At 45.1% G+C, this 9724-nt stretch overlaps 1 protein-coding gene across 3 annotated transcripts; it reads right to left on the bottom strand.

Moving 5' to 3' along the window:
• Positions 1-1951: 1951 nt before the first annotated feature.
• LOC121394660 lies at positions 1952-8713 on the bottom strand. 3 transcript variants are annotated; one of them, XM_041566202.1, is made up of 3 exons: positions 7999-8711; positions 7131-7405; positions 1952-2490 (listed from the first exon to the last, which is right to left on the bottom strand). In XM_041566202.1, the coding sequence occupies exons 1-3, from the start codon at positions 8346-8348 to the stop codon at positions 2441-2443; spliced, it is 675 nt and encodes a 224-aa protein (XP_041422136.1). In that variant the 5' UTR covers positions 8349-8711; the 3' UTR covers positions 1952-2440. The 3 variants fall into 3 exon arrangements, with proteins under 3 accessions (XP_041422136.1, XP_041422135.1, XP_041422134.1); XM_041566201.1 differs by lacking the exon at positions 1952-2490 and adding an exon at positions 2854-3831 and having other exon boundaries at positions 7999-8712; XM_041566200.1 differs by lacking the exon at positions 1952-2490 and having other exon boundaries at positions 2854-7405; positions 7999-8713.
• Positions 8714-9724: the final 1011 nt, after the last annotated feature.

Below are 9724 nucleotides of genomic sequence, written 5' to 3'. Positions count from 1 at the left end.
TAAAAATAAAACCAAATAGATAAGGTCCTCTATAACTCTTTTTTTTTTCATGAGATAAAAGGGGGAAGGGAATTGTTTGGAAATTCTTCTTTTTGTGATCTGCCATCCTGTTACCTGGAAAACAATCTCATAGAAAACATTAGCACTGATTTTAATGTTGGGAACAATTACCTCCCACTAAACTTGTGGTTTGACTGACATTTGATCTCTTTAATGTATAAAACTCAGATTTGAGACTTTCAATCTCAGTTTTAAACTTTCCCCATGCATTTTTCAGTGTAAAGTTTTCTTTACTCAGCCTTTCATTCTGAGTTTTAAGAACATGGTAGGGAATCCATGTATTCCAGCTCTTGCTTTTATTTTGGAATCCCCACCTAGAGGACTTCCAGCTTTCATTTGCATTGTACCCATTTTTATGATTGTTCGTGTTGTAAAACTGCATGGTACAATTTCTTGCTATGTGCCCAACTCTGGAACACGCATAGCATCTAAACACTTTCTTTGTGTACACTTTTTATCTGTACTGTACACACTTTGTTTCTCAGGATGGGTAGCCTTTATGGCAAACACCCTTTCACTGCCAGGCTGCTTCCTGGGTTGAATAGGTTTGTAAACCTGTACTTTAGGAACATCCTGCTTTTGTCCCGCAGTCCTATTTTCTGTACATTTTAATGTCACTATAGGAGGCTTGGCCTGTCTACAACAATCCACATTTAGCATTTTACTTTTGACTGCTAATTCACAATTCATATTGCTGTCTCTTATGCATTTCACATCAGTTACATTTCTATCATTTTTAGCAGTGTTCTCTACTTTAACTGCAGAAACTAAACAATCTCTTGCTCCTAATTGAGCCTTTAACTGTTTAATCTCAGATTTGCAATTTGAATGATCAGCCCCTGCTTCTCTGAAGGTTGCAACCAAACTTTCTGCATCTCTCAGCCTTTGTTTGAGCTGCTCATTCTCTATGCAAACCTGCTTGTACTCTGCAGTTGTTTGCTGGTTGCTAACATTAATAGCAGCAGCATTTTCTACAGAAAATTTTAGAGAATCTACTAAAACATTTAAACAATGAACCTTTTCTTCAAGATTCCCTTTTTGCACATATAACATTTTATACTGTTCTGCTATGCAACAGGCAGCATAAACATGGGCACCTTTACCCTTTGATTTAGACAGAGATTTGTCATGAATTGCCCTGGCAACATAATCTTGAGCCTTAGCCCATGGATCTGGAGATCCTTGCATACATTTAACAATCTGTCCTGAGCATTTGACCATGGCCATCTTTTTAGCTAAAACCTCCATGATTATTTTAACAACAATTAAAACAACACAAAACAATCAATTAATTTACTACACAATATTACACACTCATAAATATGGATTAAATGCCATGCATTGAACTCCTACACTGGATCGCCATTTGTAAGTTTCTATGTATATTATATCATTAATAATAATATCAATATACCTCAACCCACTTACTAGGGTTTCTGGTTCTTTTGAGCAAGCAGACAATGAATCCACACCAATGAGCGTATAGTAAAGTGATGTATTGTAAAATAAATCAATTGATTGTTCTACATAAATGATTACACTTAGACTAAACAAAAATTACAATATTTACAGTTACACATTACACAAGTCTACATAGTTGTTACCAAAAAGGCAGGGGAATAGAGTTCGGCTTTATCTCTGCCTTCCCCTCTGGTCTTCATTCCTCACATGTCTTGTCCCAGGCTCCTCTGGCTTCTCCAGCTCTCTAGCTGCCTCCTCTCAGCTGCCCAGCTCCCTCTCTCCTGCCCACCCCTTCACATGTCTGCTCGTGTTCTTTTATCCTGGGTTCTCACCTGCCCCCATAGAAACCTTCCCAACTGCCAATAGGCCAAGGATACCCCTATCCCCTGGGGCATCTCTCATCCCCCTCAAGAATGACACAGAGACTTAATTGGTGCAAAATATGTGTGGAAGTCACTTTCTTTATTTATTACTTTTTGCTAAAAAGGACTAGGTACCCCCTGACCCCCAGCTGCGGCTCCTATCACCAACCTGGGCATTGTGCCCACACCGTAATAGACAACCATAGGGAGCAGGGATCATGGGGCCAAGCGCCCTCTGTGACCAATCAGTCGCCCATCCTCCTGCTCCCAACCGTGTGCATAACTGGCGCTAACCCCAGCCCCTTGCATGACTCAGACAAGACCATGCAGTCAAAGTCTGCTCCACACTAGTGACTCTCCAAAGGGTAGGCCTGCACTGTAACCGTCTTTTCTCCTGGAGCCGCACTGCCGCTGACCCCCACACATTTGTAGCCGCAGCTGATTTCAGGGAGTACCTTTGACTTCACATATAATAATGCTCCAGAGGAAGGCGAAAAAAACCCTTCGGTGTGTGTTTCCAATTGGCACCGCAGGGGAAAATTCCTTCCTGACCCCATCTAGGCGATCGGTCCGAAGACCCTGGAGCACCTTCTTAGCCTCCATCCACCTACAGGGTGGGAGGGTGGGAAACAAAAACAAAAATTAGTCTGCTGCTCCTGGCTTGGTTTCCTCCTTAAGCATCTGTCCCTTCTCTGCCCCAGCCCCTTTACCTCCCCCAGCCCGCCCCCTTTTTTCCAGCCACCAGGTATCTCTCCCTTTGTTCCCTTTGTATGTGTCCAGGGGGAGGGAAAGGGGGGGCTGGGGTGGCAAACAGCCCCAGCTGCGTGACAAAGTACCTAAAGCCCTGGGGGAAGGGGTCCCTTGCCTAAGTCCCACTCTCCCCTATACAGGTTTCGTTCCCTCTAGGCCAAGGATACCCCTATCCCCTGGGGCATCTCTCATCCCCCTCAAGAATGACACAGAGACTTAATTGGTGCAAAATATGTGTGGAAGTCACTTTCTTTATTTATTACTTTTTGCTAAAAAGGACTAGGTACCCCCTGACCCCCAGCTGCGGCTCCTATCACCAACCTGGGCATTGTGCCCACACCGTAATAGACAACCATAGGGAGCAGGGATCATGGGGCCAAGCGCCCTCTGTGACCAATCAGTCGCCCATCCTCCTGCTCCCAACCGTGTGCATAACTGGCGCTAACCCCAGCCCCTTGCATGACTCAGACAAGACCGTGTAGTCAAAGTCTGCTCCACACTAGTGACTCTCCAAAGGGTAGGCCTGCACTGTAACCGTCTTTTCTCCTGGAGCCGCACTGCCGCCACCCAATGGAAAAGGGGGGAGGGGTACCACCTGTCCTTTTCCATGGCCCACCTATACCTCCTGTGACTTCCACCACTCCTGAATAAATGACCCGATGTTCCCTAAAAACAGATCCAAACCCTCACTTGACAGATGAACTCCATCTTCCCTAAAGAACTGGTGTTGCTTACTTCTTATGTTGTCGTGCCTTATGATACCTTTCCCAAAGGAACACATGAATTTATGCATGGCCCGGTTCACTTTCTTTCTAGCTTTCTCCACGCCTTTGGGTGAAATTGCCCCCCTCCAATTGCTCCTCTGTATAATGTCTGACCAAGCTAACCCCCCCGACCTTCCTGTTTTCCAGCATCTCCGACAAGTCGGCCCTCATGTTCTCTATGAGTGCTGGAGTCTTTTTTGACGTGAGATCGTTTCCCCCTGTATGAATTATAACTAAATGCACGAAATTAACTCGATGGAGCGCGTTATAGAACCTACCTTTTAGCTGCTCCCATCTCATACCTCTCCAACCCTGCCATGCCAACTTCATGTGTTCCTTTGGTAACCCCAGCTGTTGCCCTGCTGCATGCTTTTTGGCCCAAAAAATAAATGAGTGCCCTATGACCAATATGTTGACAGCAGATCCACACCTTGCTGCGAAGTAAATACATATGCAGGGTTAGCTTCCATTTCTCATTTTTTCCACGGGCCGTATATACTTCCTATATGCCTCTGATTTCCATCTCCCCCTCTTTTTTATCTTCTCTATACACTCCCCCCTCATTGCTGCCTCTGTTGCTGCACCTATTCTGAAAGAATGTGAACTAAATTTCTTTGGGTCCCAACCATTGACTATTACTGCCTTCTTCAGCACCTGGCTAAACTGGAAAGCAGAAAGGGGGGATGAGTCTTTGTGCAGTAGTAGCAGCTGCCCACCCCCGGGCCGGACTGTCCTATAATTCACCAGTGCCTTGACCGTACATGTTATTTTACCTGTGGCCTCTATACCTATCCACCTCCCTTTCCCTTCCTGATCAGTTTTAGATCTACTAACATAGACCAATGCTTTCCCCTCTTGTATAACTACGTGCTTGTCCATTAAGCCTTTCCCTGCTGCCTTTTTTGATGGGGGGACCAATTCACTTAACCGCAACGCCCCCCCAAATGCTAATGTGAATGCTGCCCTGAACAGCATATATTCAAATTGATCAAAACAGACCTTTTTTAATGCCCTTATGACCAGAGTCAGCCTGCTTTCCACTATTGGTTCTCTCTCATCTACTCTAGGGCCCTCCGCTCTTGCCCATCCTTTTATAACTTTCCTAATTACTGGGCTGCGTACTATCTCAGGTCTACCTTCTGCTACTGAAAAATGGGAAATCGCCGCTAGCGTGGCGCTGGCGCCTGCTTTTGATTTTCCCTCCCTATACATTAACGCCAGAAATGACAACAAATCCTTAGTGCTGCGCTCCCTCTTACCGCTTTCGCAGAATAGTTGCCATCTTTTCCATGCCTTTTTGTATGCGGCAAGAGTTCTCTCGGATACAGATTTCCCGTACAGCTCTTCTAAGAGAGGTTCACCAACTGCCATAAATTATCAGGGCAATTATGAGGTGTTTTTGCTGCGTTGGGTGCCAATTTAAAGAAAAGATCCCATTTTTCCCTTGACAATGCGTCTGCCAATGTGTTCTCTACACCTGGGATGTGCTGCGCTCTAAATGAGATGTTAAACCTCATGCAAATTAAAACTAACTGTCTCAATAGATTGATTACTGGGGCTGAATCCGATGATAAATTATTAACTGCACACACCACCCCCATATTGTCTGATATGAACCGAATTGCTTTATCCCTAAAATCTCCTGCCCATAGCTCCAGTGCTACTACTATGGGGAATAACTCTAGCAAAGTCAAATTCTTAGTTAAACCCAACTCACGCCATGCTTGCGGCCACCTGCCAGCACACCACTTTCCTGCAAAGTAAGCTCCATAACCAATGCTACCTGACGCATCTGTTAACAATTCCAATTCTCTGTTATTCCTTGTCTCAGATAACCATAACCTTATTCCGTTAAATTCTGTCAAAAAACTATCCCAAACACCCAAATCTGCTCTTAACTCCTTAGTTATCCTTATTTTGTGGAATGGTTTTTTAACCCCTGTCGTAGCCTTTTCCAACCTTCTCTTAAATATCCGACCCATTGGAATTATTCTACATGCAAAGTTCAGCAGCCCCAAAGTCTGTTGCATTTCTCTCAACGTTACTTTTTTAGTCCCCATTAAATTATGTATTGCCTGCTTGCTTTTTTCTACTTTATCCCTTGGCAACCTGCACCTCCTGGCTTTTGTATCTATCTCAATTCCCAAAAAGGTCAACTTTGTAGTTGGCTGCACTGTCTTTTCGTCCGCTACTGGGACACCTAACTCTTTTAGCATCTGTAAAAATATTAACAAGGTTTCCTGGCATTTCCCTGTTTGTTTGGGCCCTATGATTAAAAAATCATCTAGGTAGTGGGCTATGGCCGCATTCCCCGACCTTTGGCATATAAGCCAATGCAAAAATGTGCTAAACATCTCAAAATATGAACATGAAATTGCACATCCCATAGGTAAGCATAAATCCACAAAAAATGCTCCCTGAAAATAACACCCGGTCAACTTAAAACTCTCTGGGTGTAAAGGTAAAAGCCTAAATGCAGACTCTATGTCCACCTTTGCTAACAATGCCCTGTCCCCTTGTCCCTTTACGATTTCTAAAGCTTCGTCGAAAGACTGGTACTGCACCTTGCACTGTTCTTTATCTAGTGCATCATTCACTGATGCCCCTACTGGATATGAAAGGTGCTGTATCATCCTGAATTTACCCTGCTCTTGGAGGAGATACCACCAGGCCCTCTATGGGGAGGACTTCAAATGGCCCTGCCATCCTACCTGCTTTTACTTCTTTTTCAATTTTTTGTTTTAAAACATCCTCATGCTGGCCAGCTGATTTTAAATTTTTATAGATTTTACTAGGGGGGGGTGTTTGCGCTACTGGAATCTTAAAAACCATCCAAAAAACCCTTTGCTAAAAATACTGCTGCCTCTTTATCTGGGTAACCAAGTAATGACTCACTTAGCTTGCCCATCTGCACTGGCGTTGCCGCTCTTTTGCTGAGCGCCTCGAAAGGGCTGCCTGTTTGCTTGGGTCTCCCTTTTCCTGTTACATTCACTTACAATATGAGAAGATCCACATGCAGAGCATGCATGCCTAAATTTGCATGCATACCCTCTATTACATCTCCTCTCGTTGTATGCGAAACACACGTTCCTTGGTTTGACCGTATAGCTCCCTTTGTTCACATTATGGCTTGTACTACTCTCTTTAGACACCAATCTTGTCCATAAATCTATGTCCTTCTGCCCAAAAGATAACATTTTACTATTTACAATCTTTTTCCTGAAAGCCTGGTCATAATCATACCATGAAGTACCCTTGTAAAACAGATATGTGTCAATTATTGTATCAATGTACTTTATGATATTCAAACTCTGCTCCGGCTTTTTAACTAGGTATACGCTTGAAAAAACCAAAAAACCTTTCAACCAATCAAATATCGATTTTCCCCTTCTCCCTTTTTCCTCCTGTTTCACCCCTTCTTCCTTTTCTTGAACTGCTTCCCTAGTTAAACTGTAAATATCCACAAATTTACCCTCTTCTATAGACTTTCTCGCTTTCTTAGGTAAATGTGCTGCAGTCTCTGTAAGTGCGCATGCATATGTATCCCCAGCCCCAGCTAGGACCATTACCGGAGTGGTTTCTTTTGAATTTTTCTCTATACCCCCACCTTTCTCTTTGCCTTTCAGATACTTCTTAAGTATGGCCACCATTTTACCCCCTTCTGACTCACTATCTGAATCCTCTGAATCAGAATCCAAATCAATTGGTATGTCATGTTGCACATTCAACTCACCCATAGGTGCCTCCTTTGCAGCGATTGCCACGATTGGTCTCTGTGTGCTTGTATCCTCTTTCTGCACCCTTGTATTTGCTGGATAGGCTTCTTTTTCCCTCCTTGTTGATGGGCCTGCCTCCTCCTCTTGTCTTTGCGTTCTTTCTCTCCTCCACTGCAACCAGCTCTCCTCTTCCTCCCTGTTTCTAAAATGGAGACTCGGCACCCGATAACCATCCCAATATGGAAACTCCTGTCCCACTGCCCATCCAGGTATCCTCTGGTTATACCATTGCCTATGTGCAGGAAAAAAATTATAATTATTGTCATAACCTCCATACTCAGTATTACAACCATCCCCCTCCCACATGGCATTAAAACCGTTTCCGTTCCACTGTTGGCAGCCTCTATGACCCCATCCCCTCTGGGGGTTCCGTTGCTCAAAAACAGGTCTGTTGTTTCCCCTAAATCTGAAACTCCCCCTCCCCTGGTCGCTGGGGCTTGGAAATGTTCAGCTCCCCATGCATGGCCATGTTCTGATCCTCTGCGTCCCTCCTCCTCAGGGTTGGGGGCAGCTTCCCTCCCCCAATCCTCTTCCCCTGGAAGCTCCTCTATGCTTGCTCTGCCACCCTGGAGGGAACAGGGGTCGTTGGTGCTGGATCTGCCCCCTGAGGGTATCTGTGGGGCCCTATTGACTATGCCCCTCGTGCCCCCCCCCGTCCCCTTGGTGGTGGCTGGTGCCTTATTGCTTATGGGGTGTAATGCATTGGTGGCCGTGGGAGACTCGTTGGTGGCATAGGGGGGGGCATTGGTGGCCGTGGGAAAAACATTGGTGGCAGTGGGGACCCCCTCCGAGCCCCCCACCCGCCTCCCCCTTGAACCTCCAAACCTCTTCCTTGGATGCTCCTTGTTGTGCTGCTCCCCGATCCTCTGTGCGCCTCCAAACTTCTTTCTTTTTCGCACCGCCGGTCCAGCGCTGTTCGTCGATCCGGAAGTGACGTCATCTTGATCCGGTTCTCGTTCTCGCGATGCTTCCTCCTCTTCGCTGACGACGCCGTCTCTTCTGCCGCATCCACCGCTCGCTGACCGACTCCTGACCTGCAGGGAACAACTTACCCTCTTCTTGGGCCTAGCGATGTCCCCTGCCGAGCCTTCTGTCTCTTCCCGGAACCTCCTGGGCATCAGGGCTTTCCTCTTCGTCGCTCCGATTTCCACCCCTTGGGCCGCATTCGCCTCCATCTCAGCGATGACCGGATCTCTTCAAGCTGCAGATTTCCTGGTGAGTTCTTGCCGCACAGCTCTTAGCGATCTGCCTGAAACAAAAACAAAAATTAGTCTGCTGCTCCTGGCTTGGTTTCCTCCTTAAGCATCTGTCCCTTCTCTGCCCCAGCCCCCTTTACCTCCCCCAGCCCGCCCCCTTTTTTCCAGCCACCAGGTATCTCTCCCTTTGTTCCCTTTGTATGTGTCCAGGGGGAGGGAAAGGGGGGGCTGGGGTGGCAAACAGCCCCAGCTGCGTGACAAAGTACCTAAAGCCCTGGGGGAAGGGGTCCCTTGCCTAAGTCCCACTCTCCCCTATACAGGTTTCGTTCCCTCGATGCTGTGATAAACCCCCAACTTGCCTACATCCTGTTGAGCAAGTTTTCTCGCATACAAAATCAGTTTTATGGTCCCCACAGCAGACATAGACCTTAGTAGTCACAGGAAAACCTTTGTTATGATAATCAGGGCTTCATGTAAGTTCCCTGAACAACCGCTTTCATATTAAATAACAAATCAAGATGGCAATTTCTTACAATATAACCCTCACTTCTATGGACCGTGTATCAATTAACTTAATGACCAACTTCTTCCACTTAGTTCATTCACCAATCAGTTAACACCTATATACAAAATCCACACCTTGTGACAAAAAATATAAAGTGCTTGTGCTTAAATTAATACAACCAATAAAATATTGATTGTCACTACACCGGCTCTGTGTATTTTTTTATCAAATGATGATTCTACTAAGAAGTAGAAGAAGTTGGTCATTAAGTTAATTGATACACGGTCCATAGAAGTGAGGGTTAAATCCAACCATTGAAGGCAATTTACAGTCACAAACAAGGTTCTTTGTCTCTTCTCTTCTCCTTTTTAAACAATTCAATTTTATCCTTGTGTGTACTGTAGTTTATGAGACACTTTAATAAAGAAAGTTAGTGAAACCCTATTTTTACAAAGATTTTTTTAAATACTAATTTGGGAATGTATATGGGGGCATTATGGAGGTGGTATAGAAATTTTGGTAAATAGATCATCTTGATCAGGTTTATTCTCCGCCACAAAGATAGGGGAAGATTAGCCCAAACCAGTAGATCAGATTCAAGTTTTGAGATTATGGGATCAAGGTTCTCTTGTATGTAGTTTGATAGATTTGTTTGTATGTGGAGGCCAAGGTATTACAATTTCTGGACCCACTTAAGGGGAGCGTTGGGGGGGAGATCGTTAGGGGGGTCCTGATTATCAATGGGGAAGAGGGTGGATTTATCGCAGTTTATTTTGAGGCCAGAGAAAACTCAGAATTGCTCCACTACTCTAAGTAGTGATGCTAGTGAGTTCTGGGTCTCTGCCAAGTA

This window comes from Xenopus laevis, chromosome 6L (genome assembly GCF_017654675.1).
Source record: "Xenopus laevis strain J_2021 chromosome 6L, Xenopus_laevis_v10.1, whole genome shotgun sequence".
NCBI classification, from domain to species: Eukaryota; Metazoa; Chordata; class Amphibia; order Anura; family Pipidae; genus Xenopus; species Xenopus laevis.
Note: the sequence above shows the minus strand (reverse complement) of the source record. Positions and strands in the feature narration are given on the sequence as shown.

Excerpts from the sequence above, each read along its gene's own strand:
- LOC121394660 (XM_041566200.1), bottom strand. The coding sequence starts at position 8,348 with ATGGAGGCGAATGCGGCCCAAGGGGTGGAAATCGGAGCGACGAAGAGG. Across the intron at positions 7,406-7,998 it reads AAGGAGCATCCAAGGAAGAG|GCAATGGTATAACCAGAGGA; the intron begins GTTTGGAGGTTC and ends TCCTGCACATAG.